Source organism: Talaromyces proteolyticus (genome assembly GCF_021365285.1).
Source record: "Talaromyces proteolyticus strain PMI_201 chromosome Unknown BGW36scaffold_2, whole genome shotgun sequence".
Taxonomy (NCBI): Eukaryota; Fungi; Ascomycota; class Eurotiomycetes; order Eurotiales; family Trichocomaceae; genus Talaromyces; species Talaromyces proteolyticus.
The window spans coordinates 292,432-313,124 of NW_025764278.1; the positions used below are offsets into that span (position 1 = coordinate 292,432).

General features: G+C 44.8%; 9 protein-coding genes across 9 annotated transcripts; 7 read left to right on the forward strand and 2 right to left on the reverse strand.

The window, feature by feature from the left end:
• Positions 1-619: 619 nt before the first annotated feature.
• On the forward strand, positions 620-1,886 carry BGW36DRAFT_83179 (uncharacterized protein). Its single transcript, XM_046222623.1, has one exon. The coding sequence runs from the start codon at positions 843-845 to the stop codon at positions 1,713-1,715; it is 873 nt and encodes a 290-aa protein (XP_046076145.1). The 5' UTR covers positions 620-842; the 3' UTR covers positions 1,716-1,886.
• Positions 1,887-2,048: 162 nt separating this feature from the next.
• Positions 2,049-3,191, forward strand: BGW36DRAFT_368860 (D-isomer-specific 2-hydroxyacid dehydrogenase family protein). Its single transcript, XM_046215038.1, has 2 exons — positions 2,049-2,069; positions 2,145-3,191. The coding sequence occupies exons 1-2, from the start codon at positions 2,058-2,060 to the stop codon at positions 3,111-3,113; spliced, it is 981 nt and encodes a 326-aa protein (XP_046076146.1). The 5' UTR covers positions 2,049-2,057; the 3' UTR covers positions 3,114-3,191.
• Positions 3,192-3,254: 63 nt separating this feature from the next.
• Positions 3,255-4,979, forward strand: BGW36DRAFT_368861 (putative guanine deaminase). Its single transcript, XM_046215039.1, has one exon. It carries the CDS (start codon positions 3,371-3,373, stop codon positions 4,781-4,783), a length of 1,413 nt encoding a protein of 470 aa, XP_046076147.1. The 5' UTR covers positions 3,255-3,370; the 3' UTR covers positions 4,784-4,979.
• Positions 4,980-7,239: 2,260 nt separating this feature from the next.
• Positions 7,240-9,029, forward strand: BGW36DRAFT_368863 (uncharacterized protein). Its single transcript, XM_046215040.1, has 2 exons — positions 7,240-7,436; positions 7,509-9,029. The coding sequence occupies exons 1-2, from the start codon at positions 7,290-7,292 to the stop codon at positions 8,751-8,753; spliced, it is 1,392 nt and encodes a 463-aa protein (XP_046076148.1). The 5' UTR covers positions 7,240-7,289; the 3' UTR covers positions 8,754-9,029.
• A 95-nt stretch (positions 9,030-9,124) lies between these two features.
• BGW36DRAFT_368864 (uncharacterized protein) lies at positions 9,125-10,660 on the forward strand. The gene is made up of 3 exons (XM_046215041.1): positions 9,125-9,516; positions 9,582-9,860; positions 9,914-10,660. The coding sequence occupies exons 1-3, from the start codon at positions 9,441-9,443 to the stop codon at positions 10,576-10,578; spliced, it is 1,020 nt and encodes a 339-aa protein (XP_046076149.1). The 5' UTR covers positions 9,125-9,440; the 3' UTR covers positions 10,579-10,660.
• BGW36DRAFT_368869 (peroxin PEX11-1) lies at positions 10,661-11,723 on the reverse strand. Its single transcript, XM_046215042.1, has 3 exons — positions 11,405-11,723; positions 11,178-11,341; positions 10,661-11,113 (listed from the first exon to the last, which is right to left on the reverse strand). The coding sequence occupies exons 1-3, from the start codon at positions 11,619-11,621 to the stop codon at positions 10,748-10,750; spliced, it is 747 nt and encodes a 248-aa protein (XP_046076150.1). The 5' UTR covers positions 11,622-11,723; the 3' UTR covers positions 10,661-10,747.
• Positions 11,724-12,142: 419 nt separating this feature from the next.
• BGW36DRAFT_443153 (general substrate transporter) lies at positions 12,143-14,289 on the reverse strand. The gene is made up of 7 exons (XM_046221604.1): positions 14,073-14,289; positions 13,958-14,009; positions 13,644-13,899; positions 13,333-13,581; positions 12,626-13,267; positions 12,435-12,565; positions 12,143-12,375 (listed from the first exon to the last, which is right to left on the reverse strand). The coding sequence occupies exons 1-7, from the start codon at positions 14,142-14,144 to the stop codon at positions 12,176-12,178; spliced, it is 1,602 nt and encodes a 533-aa protein (XP_046076151.1). The 5' UTR covers positions 14,145-14,289; the 3' UTR covers positions 12,143-12,175.
• A 573-nt stretch (positions 14,290-14,862) lies between these two features.
• Positions 14,863-17,226, forward strand: BGW36DRAFT_422708 (uncharacterized protein; the record flags this gene model as incomplete). Its single annotated transcript, XM_046219743.1, has 6 exons — positions 14,863-14,945; positions 15,009-15,226; positions 15,277-15,507; positions 15,569-15,698; positions 15,754-16,346; positions 16,403-17,226. 6 exons carry the CDS (start codon positions 14,863-14,865, stop codon positions 17,224-17,226), a joined length of 2,079 nt encoding a protein of 692 aa, XP_046076152.1.
• A 1,157-nt stretch (positions 17,227-18,383) lies between these two features.
• Positions 18,384-20,345, forward strand: BGW36DRAFT_288611 (general substrate transporter; the record flags this gene model as incomplete). Its single annotated transcript, XM_046210596.1, has 8 exons — positions 18,384-18,465; positions 18,528-18,727; positions 18,794-18,983; positions 19,035-19,120; positions 19,176-19,468; positions 19,538-19,609; positions 19,664-19,976; positions 20,040-20,345. 8 exons carry the CDS (start codon positions 18,384-18,386, stop codon positions 20,343-20,345), a joined length of 1,542 nt encoding a protein of 513 aa, XP_046076153.1.
• Positions 20,346-20,693: the final 348 nt, after the last annotated feature.

The window sequence follows — 20,693 nt, forward strand, 5'->3', positions numbered from 1 at the left end:
AGCCGATGCATATTCAACCAGACAAGTTACTCAATGTCGTATACGGGCGAACAATCTCATTACGCTACATCCCATGGCCGGAGTTTTAGATTCTGGGTTCGGTGAAGTCGGACCGGGGTTTAGACGCTCTTTTCTTTTGTCTTACTATTCGACAATTTAGGTCTAACCTGGCTTGAACGATACCTTTTTATCTGTACACTAATTATGATGAGGCAGTAGCTATATATTGGCTAGAATAATTCTAATGCACCATACCAGTAGTCTATTTAACCTTCTTTCATGTTCTGATGTCTAGTACAGAACTGATGTCCAATAGGTAGGACGGTAATACTATGCACCGCGTAGCTACAAGCATAATGGGGCATTCTGGGACATTTTAATTGAAATATTATTAGATCATCATAATACCACGGTGGGGTAGAATGAAACCATATGGATAACAAAAAATTCAACTGCAAAAGGGTGGCTTGTTTAGTAATACGAGCAAATCACTAAATTGGGCGGAAGTGTGATTAAGCAGCCATTGTCATTAATTTACCAAAGTGCCGTTGGACATTCATTTTCCATAGTCATGTTGAGCTAACAATTTTATCTAATGTAAAATACATAAAATATGCTAGCCCCAAAAGCATAGGATGTGCCTACAGAGAAGATCTTGCTTATGGAGGCGATTCGAGTTGTGGCTAAATTCGGCTCGTATTCACCAAGTTTCCTACTTCGGTAGAGACGCCGCTGTTGGGTTGGTAGGTAGCATAAAAAGGGCGAGTCCATCCTTTAACTGGAAAAACATTCATTACTTGACGTCTGTCTCTATTTTTTCATAAAATCTGAATGTCCATACAATGAGCACTCACGACTATAAAATTTACCCACCAAGCTACTCCTCCATCATTCGGAGATGTAGTAGCAGCCAATCCGAGAGTACCGACTTGTACTCTGATGCCGCATCAGACGCGACAACCATTGTATCCATCGACGAAAGTTCCCAAAGCCAATTCTGTCCGGGTCGATCCTTCCAAATTGATGCGCGCGGAATAGGCCTCTTTCGCTTCCCCATCCCAATGCCAGTGCCTGATTTCCAGATGGAAATTCCCATTTTCGACCACACCAATAACGACAGGATAGCCTATGTATCTAGAAGAAGTCGGCTGCATTCTGGTGATGCTGTACTGAGTGATACGCGGACAGAAGCGGAGCTGGTAGAGACGAAGTATTTCTTTGGGCCGGGAAGAGACCCTATCCTACATGTCTACAGCTCTCTTAATGAAGACTGTTTGTCGAGCGCTTCAAAGTACACGGTCCCGATAATAGCTAAATGGACCTCTCGTACCATTAAGTTCACTGTACCAAGACATGATAAACACCCCGAAAGTGAATTTGAATGGTCATATGGAAAGCGGAGAGACACTGAAACGGGGAATAGAACCAATCTGATCGTCCTTCGGCATCAGACACTTGCTCCGGGGGAAGACGACGAGACTAATCACGGAAATGGGAAGGGAAAGATTATTGCGGAATTTGGTCGGTCCAAGGAGACACGCACAGCAGGATCAACGTGTAGCACCGCAGGCAATGGTGGGCTTCTTATTATCGACCGCGTGGCAGACGAGTATCTTGATGAGGCGGTTGTGGTGGCGACGTGCCTGGTGATGCTGAAAAGAGAGATTGACCGGAGGAGGATGTCCCGGATGGCTTTCGTCTCTTTCATCTTATAATACGTGATGTAGATGCCTTATCTCTAGTTCTGGGAATATTTAGATTCATATATCATATCATACTTTTTTATAGTGGTTATAGCGGAGAACCATGGTCCGTCGGCAGTCGAATAGCCGTCGACGTCGGCCGATATCGCTATGAATGTCAACATAGTTGGTTCTCCCCGCAGTTTCGCTTTCCTTTTATTTGTAATGTTGTATACCTTAAATGGCGTGATTTTCTTGATTATAAACCCCTGTTCTGTGATATGTTAAACATGCATCCATGCCTTTTCAAACCTTGCGCTTTCTGAGACGATCGCAGATATTTACGTACGCCACTACCTCACGCCGGCTAAAGAAATGTCCCCTCCCGTAAGAATTGCCATTCTGGATGATTACCAGGGCATCGCGACACCCAAGTTCGCTCATCTTACAGCTGCTAGCAAGGTCTCACTCACCCTTTTTCCCAATACTCTCAATGTCCGAATTCCCGATGAACGCGAGGCCCAGATCAAACGACTGGAGCCTTTTGAGGTGATCTCAACTATGCGCGAACGCAGTGCTTTCAAGGCAGACGTACTCGGATCCTTGCCCAATTTGCGGCTTCTTCTTACAACCGGTGTCCGTAATTTGTCGATCGATCATGAATTTGCCTCAACAAAGGGAATTGTGGTTGCGGGTACAAGTCGGGGCACCGAAAGCATTGGGCCCGATTCGACCACACAGCAGAATTGGGCATTGATTCTCGGGCTGGCGCGCCATATTGCCCGTGACGACATTGCACTAAAAAGCGAAAAGTCGTACTGGCAAGGAAACAGTCTTGCGATCGAACTGCCAGGGAAAATACTAGGTTTGGTAGGATTGGGGCGACTCGGCAAGGCGACCGCCAAAATTGCTGTGCTGGCATTCGGGATGAAGGTTATTGCATGGAGCTCCAGTCTGTCGCAGGAAAAGGCAGATGAAGCCGCTGCGGAGATCGGATTGCCTGCAGGGAGCATTACGGTGGCAGTATCCAAGCTCGATTTGCTGCGTCAAGCTGATATTGTGTCACTACACTACGTCTTGTCGGACCGAAGTCGTGGCATGATCGGCAGAGAGGAGTTGGCCGCGATGAAGCCGACAGCACTACTTGTCAATACATCCAGGGGGCCATTGATTGACCAGGATGCCCTGTTAGAAACCCTCAAGGCCGGCCGTATTCGCGGCGCGGCTATTGATGTATTCGATGTCGAGCCACTCCCTGCCGACAGTGAATGGCGAACGACCGAGTGGGGAAAGAATGGGCGTAGCGATGTGCTTCTCTCGCCGCATATGGGGTATGGGTCGGAAGAGTATATCGGCCGTATGTACGACGAGGTGGTGAAGAACGTAGAGCGCTATTTGGCGGGTGAAGAACTCCTGGTACGCTATAATTGATTTTGGCTGTATATACACATCATGATGCATCGATAGTTCCATCAATAGTTGCATACAATGCAGCCTCTCCCTAAAAAAGACGCTAGTTATGACGTTGGTTGATAAGCTTATCGTAGTATCCTCGAACCCCGCGATTTGCTTCCTCACAACCTCCTCACAACCTTTGTAGAATCTGTCGAAGTCGCTGAAAGTAGACTCGCGGACGGCCTATGTCAGCGATTCAGCGATATTATAATATCCTGTATTTTCCATAGAAGATGGCGTCTGAGCAGACCGTGCCACCCATGCGTGGCCTCCCCATCGCTTTTTACGGCACTGTCATCCACTCTCTGGACGCCAACACTCTTGAAATCCTGCAGGAATGCTTTCTCATTGTCGACGACAACGGCAAAATCCAAAAGATCGCTAAAGACACTCCGCGCTCGAAAATAAATGACCTGGTCGTTGAGAGCGGCTACACTCCCGATGTCTTCCCCGTGAAGTATCTCAGCAGAGGCGATTTCCTCATTCCTGGGTTTGTTGACACGCATCACCACGCACCACAGTGGGCGCAGCGGGGTATGGGTCGTGATCAAACATTATTGGACTGGCTGAATAACGTCACCTTTGCACATGAACGGAAATTCGAGGATCCAGCATATGCAAGGAGAATGTACGCAGCATGCGTGGCAGCGGGGATTCGCCAGGGCGTTACAACGACTGCATACTATGGCAGTTTACATGGGGAAGCGACCAAAGTGCTGGCTGACATCTGTCTTGAGCAAGGTCAAAGAGCGTTCGTGGGGAAGTGCAATATGAATCGTAATTCTCCGGACTGGTACCGTGAGGCTTCCGCGCAGGACTCACTCAAACAAACCGAAGACCTAATCGCGCATGTACGCAAGATCGATGCCGAGGGGAAACGAGTCAAGCCAGTACTGACACCCAGGTTTGCGATTACATGTGATGAGGAATTACTCTCAGGGCTTGGCCGTATTGCTGCCAATGACCCCGACATTCATATTCAGACACACTTCAACGAAGCCCAAGATGAAATGCAGTTCACCAGGCAACTCTTCCCAAAATTCAAGCACGAGGCTGACCTATACGACCACTTTGGACTACTTGGTCCAAAGACCATTCTGGCGCACAGCATCTTCCTTGAGGAGGACGAAATCAGCCACATCAAGAGCAAAGGGTGCGGGATCGCGCATTGTCCAATTTCCACATCCACACTCGGAGAATTCATGATGGCTCCAATTCGGGAATACCTTCGTCGAGGGATCAAAGTCGGGTTGGGCACTGATGTTGGTGGCGGGTTCTCATGTAGTATTCTCGATGCCATGCGTCAAGCATTCATCATCTCTAAGGCGCGAGAGACGTTCAGTAAAGGTGCCGATCCTGCTTTAAAACTGCACGAGGGTTTCTTCCTTGCTACCCTAGGTGGCGCTCAGGTATGCGGTATTGATGAGAGAGTTGGAAATTTTGTCGAAGGAAAGGAATTCGATGCATTGGAAATTCACACTATCGACGCAGAACGAAATAATGAGATCGGATGTGGTAGCTTGGGGATTGTCACGCCGATAGAGGATGACGATTCGGTTGAGACTATTTTTGAAAAGTTCCTTATGACTGGAGATGACAGGAACATTGTAAAGGTTTACATTGGAGGCTCGTCTCTAAAGAGATAGTTTCTTAATATGGAATTTCATGTTAACAATATATGGGCTATTATTTGCGAGGATATTTTTAATTCCCCCTGAAGACTTCCAACTAGAAAGATGGCTTAAAACTGTCTCTATATTATAACTAGTCGACGACTATGGGCATACAACAACACTTATCTTGTGTAAATGATAAATCTGTGAAATTTGATGAGCTTTTAGCCAAGAGACCCGCGACAAAGTGTTCCAAAACATCATTCCAAGTCCGAATGTTTCTCAAAAGGAAGTAATCCAGCTGAAATATAAGCCACCAAGAAGAAATGTCGATACTATCCTAAATCAAATTGGATCGCAATTCGCATGACTAAAGTTCCTTTGCTACTTATGTACCATGCAGCTTGGGGATATCGTTGATATCAATTGACGTGGATTGACCCATGATGCTCGAGATATATGAAGCAATTAGAATTATACATATAGAACAACTATCCTAGACTATGAATGAAAAAAGTAAAAAAGTCAATCTTTAATGATTGTTCGTAATCGTCTAAAAATCTTCTTTGATGAATATGGACATTAAAGAGTAGATACGTACGCTGTGAACTGTACAGTCCTAATTAACGGTTTAATCATTTGATGAAACAACTTTTGAAACATCTTTTGTACAAGCTTTCATTAATTTTACATCTTTCCATTTGCGAGGATTCATTCTTTTATACGGCTTTGTATTCTTTCCTTGAACGTAAGTCGAGGTTTAGGGAACAATATGTTTGTTTGACTCCTGCTAAAGACATTTTTTGAAAACTTTACTCTTTCTACCATCGAAAAGTTATTGGGATATAAAGTATACAGACAACGCACACACCCAATTTCAAATGGATATCCCAGCAAGTCTCGGCAATAGTGAAGCCTAGCAGTGTCTAATTAGATTTCATTCAAACATCAGCATCACTAGAGTTTGTCAAACAACACCAAAACGCGTCCGCACCAATCAATACTCAACAAGAATAATTTCCAGCCTCAACATTTCGCACTCAGAGCTGACAGACAACCCTGACAAATATTAAAGACAAGAAAATGACAAAAGCTTACATTCTAGAGCTCCCAACCGAGCTTATTTTTCAGATTGATAGCTATCTGCATATTCCAGCCCATCAAATGGCGTTTCGATTAACTTGCACTGCAATCTTTAACACTCTTCAACCATCTATCCTAGAAAGCATGCACAGTGGCATTTTACCGCATCAGGAGAAACGTTCCGCAAAACTACAACTGCTTAAACTCCTACAGAACGACCAGTTTACTGCTTGCAAAGCATGCTGCAGGCTGCATAGAATAAAGAATATTCTGCGCCAAACGAGCTGGGATAGTGTATTCCCGTATGATCGATGTCTCAAAGATGCTGGTGTTTTTGAGGTGTGCCCTTGTATCAAGCTCTCGATCGCAGATGGGTTTCATCTTTGGGGGTGTTTCTGGGGGCATGATACATGGCGGGCACCGTGTCCACCTGCTGTGAAAAGTCTCACTTTTCCTCTACATCAGGAGGCTCTACGGCATAGTTGTGTTGTCGCAGATCACCCATTGTTCGACAGAATTGATATTGGGGTTAAGGGATTCATTCGGTCAGCACGGTCAAATGATTATTACAGTACGAAAAAGTTTAAAAACCGACCAAATTACGAATTGATTTTTGAAACAATCTACAAATTTACCATGATAAAAAAGTTAAAATCGGCCCGTTCAATCGTAACTAACGGGTCTGTCGATTCTATACGTTTTTGTCCTCACACCAGCTTTCTTGTTCTCTCGAATATGGAGTGTAATTCATATACATTGAATTTTCCAAATGGGAAATGTGTAAAATGCAATGCGTCATTCTTTACACATGATTTTGAGAAAGGGAAAAGGCATGCAGGGGTGAAGGTTATTCGAGTTTATGGTGATTGCCTACATGAACTTCTTCCATTCCCAGGAGAATCCTGGAACGGCGATGCAAGTATTTAAAGGCTCAGATGAACCATACGGTTAGGAATTACCGAACTTCACGGTTTGGTAATGTGAAAACGATCAGGAATATTTCAAGGTTCAGTTCCGAACGGAGTAATTATGCTACGTTTTCAACTAGTATCGTTTTATTGATACTTAAAATAAAAGCATACTTCCTGAAACACTAGTATTTCAAAAGTAATTGAGAAAATTCTAGAGTTATAGATATGAAGGTTCCATTTCAATGTCTGTGGGGGAGCAATACAGCCCCATCCGAGAGGATACGACGGATCATAGACCTTACAGCCTCCGCTTCAAAAGCCTCGTATATTTATGTTTGTGGTTTCACTATGTTTTGTGATAATCGCATATTGATCATCCCAACCCATACATACACCGTTTTGGGCAGGGGCCTTGAACAATCACCACACTAACCCGCAATCGCCTAGTGCTTATTTAACTCGCCTCTCTGTGTCAGCCAAGACATCGACTGATCACTGCAACGTAGAGAGTCAGAATGGTTTCGCCAGTTCCATAGTTGCATATCATGTCGCAATCATTCCCTCAGTACCTATCAAATGTATTCGATACGCAGAATCTCGAGGAAGTGCGCGAAAAACCGCCTTCAAGGCGCAAACGACCACATCAGAAATCACGGAATGGCTGCTCCAATTGCAAGCGAAGGAAAGTCAAAGTATGTCATGGCTGAAATCTTTTCTTATTTTTTTCTCTGATTATTGTTTATTGTTCCTCATGTCAACTATAGTGTGATGAGGGTTACCCCTCATGCAAACGGTGTATTCAAAGAGAAGATACGTGTTGCCGTTCTCCCCGACAACGACCAATTCCCGAGAGAAGTATGCTCGAGCCTTCAAAGTTGTCGTCAACACCGCTATTGTCATCTCCAATATCAACGCTGAAGAGCAATCCAATTAATCTGGAAGATATGCATCTGTTTCACCATTTCCAGACCCATACCAACCAAACTCTGCCCTTAATAGCTCCTGTATGGAAAGACGCTGTTAGGCTTGCATTCGAGTATGACCATCTCATGCATGCGGTTCTCTGTGTGTCAGCACGTCATCTTTCGTTCTTGCATGCCAAAATCAATAAATGCAACAAATACACCACACTCTCGCGAAAGCATTTGTCGCACGCCCTCCGCAGCTACAGGAATGTATTGAGCGACCAGACTATGAAACTTAACCAAGACGCCACTCTATGCACCTCTGCTTTGATCTTCTGTGAGGCTTGGAGTGATATGGATATTTTCCTACCAGAAACATGTTCCGCCAGGGCTAACTCCAATGACTTACTTTACTTTGCACCCGATGACCAATTGCTCAATCTAGTCAACGGCGTACGCTATGTCTTCTCCACTTACAAGTGGCAGTCACTTGATATCTCTTCGATCTTTGAGAGCCAATTGATCCGTCGTCCTATAGTATTAGTTAAAGACTTCAGCTTATCTGTTGGCCGGGATCCCTCCTTTTATGCGAATCATCTCGCGGCCTTCTACAACAACCCCGAGTTGATTCTCAACCAAGTCTACTATGAACTACCTGATCGACCAGAGTTAGCTCAACATAGAGACTTAAACTCAATAAGACATGATCCTACGAAGTGGCATGATCAGCAGGTATGTTCGCAAGAAGCGTTTATGGACGTTGCTCGACGACTCTCGGTTCTTCTTTCCCTTTTACCAAGCAGAGAAGACACTGCTAGGGGAGACGCAAAGAGCGCATCTATTCTAGATGTACAATCTGATATACTAGGTGATGTATCGAGAGTGGTGTTCACTTTCTCGATTATGTTTCATCAAAGGTTCATGAACATGTTGTTCGACAATGACCCGCGGGCACATTTCTTATTATATCATTTCTACCGAGCTGTTGACATTCTATTGCCGAAGCAAGAGTGCTGGTGGGCATCAAGACGTGCAGAAGTCATGCGAAATAGTCTGGCACGAAAATTGTGGGGTGAGCTAAACAGTGCGATGACTGGGTATTGAATTTTAGCGTCCATTTATCAGCTCTATGTTTCTCATTTTAGCTGCATGTATGTATAACATTTCAATCCAAAGATCCCGCTCCACATATCAAATGTACGAGATGTTGTAAAGTCAGCAATCGAAGCACTATATTCAATCATCATATGAAGCTATAATATTCTACATCTGATTCCTGTATTATGATCAAGTTATCGTTTGATAATTGCCAACGATCGATTATATCATTGTTGCGATGGAATGCGCTAATTTATATTTGTACAAGTCTAACTGTTTTCTGACTAGCGGAGTATATCAGAAGGTCAATTGCTTTGTGCTGCTATACTCTGTATATATACTCACCACCCGTTATAACCTTTGCTGTGGCATATTCCTGTGGATTGTAACAGAAAAGTTCACGTTGCCATCAGCCAAGAATCGACCGAGCATTGTCCGTGTCCTCAATCCGGATGAATTCGGCCGTAGCGGGGCACGTCATAGCTCCTCCTCCCGACACCCGAGAAAAGCTCTGGTCAGCTCTTGCACCATCTTCGTCACCAGCTGCTGCCTATATCAAGCTGTATCAATTTTTTATATATTGTACATGGGAACATAAACCTAACTGTGCCCTTCCCGTTCCTATCCACCAGGAACATTGGTAATATTAATTATAAAGAATCACACCCGACTCACGCATTCCAGAAACGGACAATGGTGTCTATCTCCGAGATTCGCGCACACAACGCGACTATCAAAAAGCTTGGCTCTGGCCTAGTCGCTGTGTTCGGTGCGTAAATCGGTTACTTTCTCCTTCGATATAGATATCTGTTTTGCTGATATATGATTGAATAGTCGGTGGAACAAGCGGCATCGGTCTTTCGACAGCCCGGGAGTTCACCCGCAATGCCACTGCGCCTCATATTTATCTGATCGGTCGCAATGAGTCCCAAGCATCGCAGATAATCACCGAACTACGCGGTATCAACGACTCGGCTCAAGTTAGCTTTATCAAGACTGATGTTTCCTTGCTGAAGAGCGTGGACGAGGCATGCCAGGAGATTGGCAAGAAAGAAGAAAAAGTGAATCTGCTCTTTATGACTCCTGGTGTGCTAACTATGCAGGGACGAACTGGTATATTTTATTCCCCTGGTGTTGTCATGAGAAGAATTGCTAACACGCTGTAGAAACAAGCGAGGGCCTGGATAGGAAACTAAGTCTGCATTACTACGCCCGTATGCGCTTTGTTCAGGACCTTCTCCCACAACTCAACGTTGCCGGTTCCTCAGGCAGCCTCGCACGAGTCATTTCTGTCCTCGGCCCTGGAAACGAAAAAAAACTGGTCGAGACCGACTTGGATCTGAAGACTAACTACAGCCTATCGAATGCCGCGGGACACGCCATTACCATGAACTCTCTATCCTTGATCCATTTTGCCGCTACCAACCCCTCAGTTAGCTTTTTACACAGCAATCCTGGCGGGGTGCAAACCAATGCGGCGCGTGAACTCAACCCTATCCTTAAAGGCATAACGAGCTTGCTGTTCCTGTTGCTGAAGCCTTTCCCTACATCCAGCATCGGCATTGTGCCACTTTCAGAATCTGGAGAGAGGCATACCTATGCAGCGACGACTTCACTATTTTCACCAAAGAACCAGAATGTCGCGACGACGGGGGCGGATGGTGAGAAGGGTAGTGGAGCTTATAGGTTGGGATTCGACACAGCACCGATTGACTCAAAGCAATCGTCCTCGGTGCTAGTCAAGGATTATTTAGCAAACGGAGTAGGAAAGAAAGTTTGGGAGCACACGACGGATATTTTCAATAAAGCCACTGGGTCTGAGGGGAAGTAATAACCAAGTATATAACCATTTCACTTTCTACTATGTCTAATACCTCCTGTATATTTATCAACATTGCGCAAGTAATTGAAAACTAAATTTCCGTTCTCGTCGCTCATTTCTTTTCAAGCCATCACCAAAACACAGCAATGAATTCAAAAAAGGAACTCGGAATTCCAGTTCACATATTAACCTTGACCCAAATATCCTTCGAAGTCACCAACGTGCTGACAATCATAGCAACACCAACCTGCGTCGGCGTTGCCTGGATCCATCCAAGAAAGCTTCCCGGGAGCAAGATATCACACCCATCAACAATTATTTTTTTCACAAGAGGTGTCAAATCCGGTGTCTGTTTAACTACTGGCTTCTTTTCGTTTTCCGTCTTCGTTGTCTTGTCAGCCTCTGAATTGGACTGCGACGGTGGGAAAAAGAGGCTGAAAGTCGAGCCAATCAGACTCAGCGAGATAGCGTAGAACCACCATTTATTGCTTTCGGTGAAAAGGTCCTGAGCCCATGGCGCTACCCAGACACCCATTGCGTCGAGCTTACTCGTTAATTGTCTTACTTGCGTACAGCCATTTATATGTGGGGTAGAAATAAGAGCTTACAATGGTGAAGTCCTCCATTAGAAAGTAAACGCCTAGGACAGTCCATTTGCTAACCTCGAGCAACTTTTTGACGGAATCGGTTCCTGTAGCCGCAGGGACTTGCCATGCTGTATAGCCAGCATTGAAAGATTCAATGAATTTGAAAAATCTCAAATACCGACGAGCTTTGCCGATGAATTTACGGTTAGATCGGGGTGGTGTGCGAGGACGCTATCGAGAAAACACACCTAACGCAATCTGATTCTTGGCCGTTGCACACCCTACAGCATACACGGCATTGGGGATATAGGAAATGAATATGCTCGATGCAAGAACTTGGCAAATAGCTTGAATCAAACGCAGTGTCTTTTCGATGCCGAGAGGGTGTCCGTTGGTGAAATTGGACAGCTGCTTCCAGGCGGGTTTCGCGGGCTGTTGTTGAGCTGAGTCTTGCTGGACGGCCATTCTACCGAGCCTTTTTAGGGATATTCCTACTTTGTGCAACTGCAGTAGCGATTGGTTGTTTGACACTATGTTGGCAACGATATGGCGAGTGTTGTAGTGTCGTTGGAAGAGAATTGTTAGCGGGGCTCCGCAGTTCTGGAGGCATTAGTAATACAATATAGTCCACCGTAAATACATGTAAGGTAGCGCTAGCAAAACCATAGCCCTCGCCACAAGAATATATATTCACGCCGAAATGAAGCTGAAATTGGAGACTGTATCTGATAGAGCTAGTCTGTTTCTTTCAGAATAATATTCAAAAAGAGCGAAATAAGCATATCTCCTGCATATTTTTTACTTACTTCTCCAAATATTACGATCACTAACCCCAAAACGCCACGCCAAAATGTGATGAAAATTAGTTACCAATCCCTTACCACTGATAAGAAATAATAATATAAATTTATATACAAATATGTCTAGCTAATTGAGCTCTTTACGATTCAAGTTTGTATTTTAATATATTTAAATTTACCACTAAGCTTTGATTTGCTGTTAAATCCTTCAGACAATGCTTAGTCCACGTGCTCTGCTAGATCCTTGGTATCCCCGGCAGCAGAAACAGATGCTCGCCTCAAGTTTTTCTGCAATTCCTCGTTCTCTTGCTGGATAAACTTCTGCGGTCGTTTTGTGCTTATTGCGTCCTTATCGCGTGTAACGATCAGTGATGGGTTTGATCGGTAGTATGCATCCATATCCTCGAGGATACGGTTTGCTTAAAGAGACAAATTAGTCAAGTATTCTCACGAGGAAGAATAATGTTATGATACTTACAAGTTTCGGGGTAAAAGAAGTAAATAACGGGTATGAAAGCAGCATTGAACACCGTCCAAACGATCCAGAATCGCCAGCCAAGGTTTTGAATTCCAATCGGCGTGATTTCGACGATGACGAAATTGGTGATCCTATAAAGTTTACCAGTATTAGTACCATTTATAGTAGAAATATAATGGGTACACTCTCACCAATTAGTAGCTGTCGCCACAGCTGCGCCCTTTGTACGCATAGGAAGAGAGTTGATCTCGGTAGGGTACAACCACGGAACTCCCAGCATCCCCACGCCAAAGGAGATATAATAGAGAAAAAAGAAAGCAACAGAGGCAGTAGCAACGGCTGATCCATTAGAACTCCTCTCCGCATAGCAAAGTAAAACAGTGATGATCAAGAAGGACAGGCCCTGCCCGGCTGTTGAAAGAAGCATCAAGCCTCTACGGCCCATTCGCTCGACCAGGAGCACGGAGACGCATGAAATGACAAGATAGGTCGTTGCGTTGATTCCAGTGATGAGCCGAGCTTTCTCATTACTGAGACCAACTGAGTTGATGAGCACGGTAGGTAGATAGTATGACATGATATTGATTCCTTCGAACTGCTGCATGAACTGCGTGCCTGCACCGAGAAGCAGCCTTCGTAAGGTCTTGGTGTCGTTCGCATTCTTCTTTCCAAATATGATATCTCTCCATCGTACTGCATTTGCGATCTCGTACTGGATGCTGTACTCGATTTCATTGTATACAGTTAACACATAGGGATCCTCGACAGGTTTAGCCTGCAGGCACGAAAGCACTTCTCGAGCTTCGGTTTCCCGGCCATGCGCCATAAGCCATCTGAATATACGTTGTTAATTATCTGTTCGCTTATTGGAAAATTAAAGAAAGGGCTGCAAGTTCACCTAGGAGACTCCGGTAGCCAAGGTACCGTTGCGTAGAGTGCGATGTTGAAGATCAATTGGAATGCAAGTGGGAAACGCCACGCGAACGCGCCTCCTTTGAAAGAAAGCGCATAATTAATCCAATTAACAAGCGTAAACCCGGCAATATTCATCATCATTTCGATGATAACAAGTTTTCCACGCCACTTGGAATCGGCAGTTTCAGTCTGCCAGATAGGCGCGGTTGCAGTGTTGATGCCGTTGCCGATGCTTAATATTCATGTCAGGCCAAACAAAGTCAAGATATAGGTCAGGCTTGGGGGGCCACCTACCCTAGGATTGTTCGCCCTACAAACATCTGTGGAAGACTGAATGAGGACGCCTGGATGATGGCTCCAATAGTCATAATAGTAGTACCAAAGATGATAGCCTTTTTCCGCCCTAGGCGTTCTCCGATGGTGAATGCTATAACAGCTCCGATGAAACAGCCAACATCGTAGATAGCAGAGACGGTGGAAAGAATCTTTGTTTTAGAAGGCCCAACTAGATCGTGAAGTTCCAAAAAGTTCTGTGTGACAACAACTCCACCTGTAATCGAGAAGGATTGTCAGTAGCCTATCTCTATTTTCATGATCTGAGATCTCACTGAAGACACCTTGGTCGTAGCCAAAAAGGGTCATATCAGTCGCACACGCGAACTGAACAACGAGAGCATGTTAGTCCATAGAAAAGATATTCTCTGTTGAGGGTAATGTAGCTACCGTGATCCAAAATGTCAACCACCCGCCTGTCAGCCCCAGGAAAGGCTTCTTCTCAGTGTTGGAAGCTACCATAGTGAAGAAATTAGTTGCAAAAATGAAGACGTTAATAGAGAGAAGGTTGGATATCCTAATACCCGATACCCATGACCTTATTTATACTCAGCTTCCTGTCAACTATACCGCCAGTCCTGTATACTGGAGTCCGGGGTAATATGCTAGCGGGAGGCGGATTCAGTATCGTAACTTTGGCCCACTAGTTGTATGTTAGGGGTTGACGAGGCTAGTATAAAGTTTGATAACGGGGTCAATTACTGTGAATGGGGATTTACGCGACATCGAAACGTCACTTTCAAAGGTAGGGTTTAATTATACATTTCTTCAAGCAATCCCCCCGCACAGCTCTCGTCAGTGCGGGTTTTGCGGGGATATATTGATCGTATTCTCCGGGGTTGTTTAAGAATAAAATGATATCACATGAACTAGGTGACTTTTATTATGAAACGCTTGGGTATAACGCTTAAGGGGTTATTGAAAAGGCGGGGAATAGCACACGCAATGAGGTAGAATTTAAGAGTTGTCAGCAAGCGCAATTCCGCATAAATTCCCTAGATCAGTTGATAGTATGGACCAGCAGCGGAACCGCCTATCCCGTAATAGGAAAATTATCCGGCCCCTCCGTGCAGAACTCTCTGTTCGCGCATGCTGCAAATCGCGCCCTCTATCTACTTTTCATGCTAACTCCCGCCTCGGGGAGTATTCCTTATTCATTAGCAAATACAAAACCTAAGGGATGGTGCAGTCGAGAAACACTGCTACTAGTAGCAGCGACGTTGGTGCTCACCCCCGAAGTGCAAGGCGATCGCGGAAAGGCTGGTGCGTGCTCCGAGTCCCTAGAGAGTGACGACGATGACGACGACCTCTGCTGACTTGCCACAGTCCTGAATGCCGCAGGCGCAAAATCAAATGCGATGAGAGTCAGCCTCGCTGTGGCCAGTGCCAGAAAGGGGGCCGGAAATGTCGAATTCTAGACTCTGTCTTCAAGCAACACGCTTTCACAGTCGAGCAGAATGGGGCCAACCACACGACGCAGGCTGACAGGCCTGACGTGAACGACTCAGTTCTTTTCATAGGGGCGAACAGCGAAGACTCTCCCAGTATGTTGACATATTCTTCCGAAGAGTCAGCCTGGATCTAACGTCTGTAGCTTCAAGAGTCCGTCGAGGTAGGACCGTAATAGCTAGTCCGCCAGGGCTGGACGCCTATGCTCAAACAGTCCTCTTACCAAGTGATGTGCCAATCAACAATTTCCCTGTTGAGACCACCACTACGAGAGATACAGCCAACCAGCCGGCTGCCGAGAACTCCACTGTGGGTCACTCGATCTTGAACAGCACTGAGGTACAAGACATTTTACTGGAGGTTGATTCTTCGAGAAGTAGGTGTATATCGTTATCTACGCAGATGCTATTATATATCAGCAGCTAACAGACTTGAAGACCTTGAGACACTTGAATCCACCATTCCAGAAAGAAACTGCGTGCCCGGGGATTCGACAATCGATTCATTCAAGGACTCCCAGGAGGAACTGTTCCTCCTCCGGCATTATTCGGAATGCATAGCTCCTTGGTAAGTATATTTGGCAGATTCTGCTCAATACATCTGACCCTAATGTTGCCATCAGGATGGACTTACTCTACCGTTATGAAGTTTTCAGTCGTGAAACCTTAACCCTGGCCCGAGACCATCCCATACTGCGCTATGCCGCCTGTGCGGTCGCTGCTAAGCAGCTTGGTCAAATGAGAATACCTGTCTCGGATGTTCTTCGAGGAAAGACTCAAAAGATGATCGCTTTAAAGTTCACTCAAAGTCGGCTAGGCTTTCTCTGGTACAGCGCAAAATACTACGAGAGAGCAATACAGACGCTCGTCAAGTCTATCACACCTAAGGATAATCAATCGACGCAAAATCTCCACAACCACGTCTCTCCATCAGTGTCATTATCACAAGGCGATCTCATGGTACAAGCCGAGGGCGAGGACCCTATTGTTAGATTGCTAGGCACATGCATTCTTATCCAGTATGAACATTTAAGCGCAACTGGGAATGCTTGGGCTGGACATTTGACTGGATTCTCCAAGCTTCTTGATCTAATTGACGATGGCAAATTACTGGAACCGAATTCAATGTTCTCTCAGGTGTATCCCTTCACAAAAGACATTATGGAACTCAAAGCTGGCTTTTGGAATTTTGTCGTTAATGACTTCGAAGAATCATGTGAGTCACCAAACAGATAATCTGTTTACAAGCAATGACTGACACTTTTTTAATAGTTGTTTCACATCGACGGACGCGCATAGATACGGAGAATCTTTCGCTTTGGCGCAACATGGGTCTCGTTATTGAGGACGATGGCAGACTTACTACAAGTTTCAGCTCCAACAGTTTGTCTGCTACGCCAGAACATGCAAGAGATAAAATCTTGTCCTATACACTCATACGACTGGTATGCAAGCTTGTCGACTACTTAGCTCCAATACTGAACCCTGACCCTCTACTGCCCCATGGGGGACCAACGTCAGTGGGGGATACGAATGCGGAATACATATACCTGGAAAACCAATTCGATTCGTGGATTCAGATCCTCTCACCCTCATTTCATCCAGACGGGTCCTTCTTAACCCGGCACGACGAGCGCGGAACTTCGAAATTATTTGGCCGTGAGCTTTGGTTTAGCAATGACCTATGCGCCACCACTATGATGTACTACCATATGGCTCGCATGCTCCTGCTTATCCATCGCCCCTCCCTCCTTCTCTTCGGCTCTATCTCACAAGGAGAACGAACTCCATTCGATCTATTATACACTTACCGGATCATTGAACGGCAGCTACACCTTCACGCGTCTGAAGTCATCGCAATCATTCAAGGAACACTCTGTGACGCAGTAAAACTAAGAGCCATTCAGCCTTTGTATGTTGCAGGTCGATGCTGCACGGATACAGCGGACAGGCATCTCCTAGTTGGAATGTTTAGGGACATACAAGACTCTTTAGGCATCGCCACCGAATACCGGGTCAAAACCTTACTCCAAGAGTGGGACCTGCCTTATGAAGCGCTTGGAATTGAAGAGAGACCGATGGCTGAATCACCATGAGCATAAAGGTGCCGATATTTGCATCTGAAAGTCGCAATATTGATATATATTGGCTCTGCAGAGTCTCTGTCAGGATCATATGAAAGGCTGACAGAGCATTGGCTCAACAACCTGCGTCCGACACACCAACGAGCTGGGTATATGCATCGCCTAGCTGCGGGTGGGAATAATCCCGTTAGTGTGGCCGTTCTATGGCTGGTATGCGCGACAAGCATACGCATTACAACTACCGAAAAATGTTCTTTTTTGAGGGGACGTTAAGTCACTTGGATTTGGAAATGGTAACGTCGTGGTCGGTCCAGGGATACTTAGTCATTGAAACTTCTCCGTAAAACCATCAGCATATGTGCCATGCGAGAGAGCGCAGCGTATTACTGAGGAGATCTATGTGGCAATTTCAAACACGAGTCTGTTCCAGCAGATAGACTTTACCGGTTAACGAGTCACAATAGCATGGAATATAAAAGATTCATATTTGACTACACAATCAAGAATAGATTTGATATCTATAAGGAATTGTTCAGCAAAGATCTTTTCCTTGGTTCCTATACAAAGATGTATACATCAACGGGGATATTTTTGCCACCACTTGTTTAACCATTCATGTTTCCGGCCAGACTTGTGGGGCTAAGTAACGATTCATGGTATTCTATACTTTCTCTGGGCCTTTCATTCTACGTAAATCTATATAAAATAGCGCATCACCAAGTTTTTTGGGCAAATATGTCATCTGAAGATTAGGAAGATGTAAGCTAAAGTTACCTCTTCTAGTATATCGTGAAAATTCCTGTATATGGATTAGTTTGCATTTTTGGACCCACCCAGCGCTCTCACGCATAATTTTCTCGGACTGGAACAGTGAAAGGTATGGCTGGGCCAATAATTCCCTGTGCGAGGAGGAGCCCTCGCGGGTTACCAGTCAGTGCCCCCTTCAAAGAGGTAAAATCTGGAGAAGTCTCCATGGGGATTTCGTAGCCTAAGTTCTTATTGAGGCATAGTTATCTCTCGATGTTACGCTGGTATATAAAATGTGATGTCTCACGCCATGGGGTTTAGATGAAACCTGGATGTTAGTCCAATACTTGATTAGAGGTAGATTAGAATAGAATCTACTATTGATTTTGGTTCATGTCCTCAATCTCTTGAAGAAATCAATCATGAAGTTCAATATCTTTGGCAAAGGTCGAGGCCTCCGCTGGGCCATCACATTTACATGTCAGATTGCTTTTATCTTCTTTGGTAAGTCGCTATTATATGGTATACACCATGTGATTTTATATATTTAGCTTACGGTGTAATAGGCTATGACCAAGGGGTGATGAGTGGCTTGGTTACAAACAAAAATTTCCTCGATGTGGTGAACAACCCTGATGATTCGACTGAGGGCATTATGCTCAGCATATATAATTTGGGTTGTTTCTCTGGGTGTATTTTGAACATATTTCTTGGAGACTACTTTGGCAGGCGGCGCTCCATCTGGTTCGCGATGGCCTGGATTGTGGTATGTGGTGAAACTTGCTACTCACAGCTTTGAGAGGCGACGGAACTGATCCCGCATTTCTACTAGGTTGGGGCATCTTTGCAGGCGTCAACATATGGTCTTGCACAATTGATGGTTGGGCGTTTCATTACTGGTATTGGAACGGGCTTTGAGACTTCCACAGTCCCTGTCTACCAGAGCGAAGTTTGCGATGCGTCGAACAGAGGCAGTTTGGTGTCCTCGGAGGTTTTATTCATCGGGATCGGGCTTGTTGTTTGTGAGTCTTCCTTCAAAAATTTATTTGATGGGCTTCACTGACTTCAAATAGCGGCGTTCTTTGACTATGGCATGGTGCATATTGATTCACCAGTTGGCTGGCGAGTGCCTGTTGCATGCCAACTAATCTTTGCTTTGGTGGGATACATTTGCCTTTCTTTCAATGATGTATACTGACACTTATTTCAATTAGATTGTCACATTCATGGTCTTCGGGTTACCAGAATCTCCTCGATACTTGTATAGCAAGGGCCGAAACGAAGAGGCTATTAACGTATTATGCGAACTCTATGATATGAGCCCTGAAGATGAGAAGGTAATTCAAGAACAGACTGTTATCATGGAGGCATTGCAGATGGAATCCGTAGCCGGCGAGTATTCATGGCGCCGAATTTTCAAGAAAGACCGAGTCCAGACAGGGAAACGCGTTCTCCTAGCTTATGGAATGCAGTTTATGAACCAGATGGGAGGGATTAATCTTATAGTGTTTGTTTCCCCTATCACTTCAATCGCTCTATGACTATCGATGTTTTCAGCAAACTAACGCTTGTGTAGTTATTACATGCCCACGGCGCTTAAAAATAATGTCGGCTTGTCGGAGAATATGTCAGTTCTCCTCAGCGCAACGTAAGTAGGCTTCCTCCTGGGGACATTCAATGCACAGTCTAACAGACCAAATAGAATCAATATCATGTTCGTCGTCGGTGCCATTTTCCCAACGCTAGTAGCGGATCGTATTGGACGGCGGAAGCCCATGATCTGGGGGTCTTTGGGATGTGGCATATCAATGATGCTTGTAGCCATCCTCCTGAGTTTCCAGGGTACTGCACATGGTCATGTCACATCTTCCGCATGCGTGGCCTTTTTCTATCTGTTCATGCTCATATATGGCGCCACTGTGGCTTGTATCCCTTGGGTTTATGTGCCAGAAATCTTGCCTCTCCATGTTCGAGCAAAGGGAAGTGCTATAGCCATTTCATCCAATTGGATCTGGGTTAGTATCTGTCACATTTATCACCGGTTATATAAGTGGAAAAACGAAGCTAATATGAGATAGAACTTCTTCATTGTCATGATCACTCCAACCCTTATCAATAACCTGCGATGGAAGGCATATCTCATCTTCATGTGCCTCAATTTTACGTTTATCCCTGTGGTCTACTTCTTTTATCCCGAAACCGCCAATCTTACCCTAGAAGAAATTAACCTACTCTACGCTGAACATGACACGCCCACACGCCTCGTTGCTAAGCGATACCAGAAACAGATGAAGGAGTCAGGGCAGGGTATTATGGAAAGTAAGCAGATGTTCTCAGGAGACGGGGAAGCTACACATTACGAGATTACAAATTTGGAAGAATGAGACTGCTTATTGATGTAAATTATCAACTGATAGTTCAATCATGTCGACTGGTGATGAGAAATTATGCGAAGGATGATGGTTCTTTCATCTATACTAGGAAGTTTTTGGACGTAAAAACAACTTTATTTGACGTAGAAGGACAAAATGTAAAGAGGTCTACAGATGTGAACCCCTAAATGTATTTAGCTACCTTAAATGGCTTTTATCCTTGAAGAGCCGAGACAAACATGGTCCTATCCAAGTCAACAGCAAAAGTAATGAGGTCGCCATATTTAAGAACTTTAATGTAGATACTCAGGCACAATAACATTAATATCAGATGTAAATCTTATTACTTCCTATAACGGA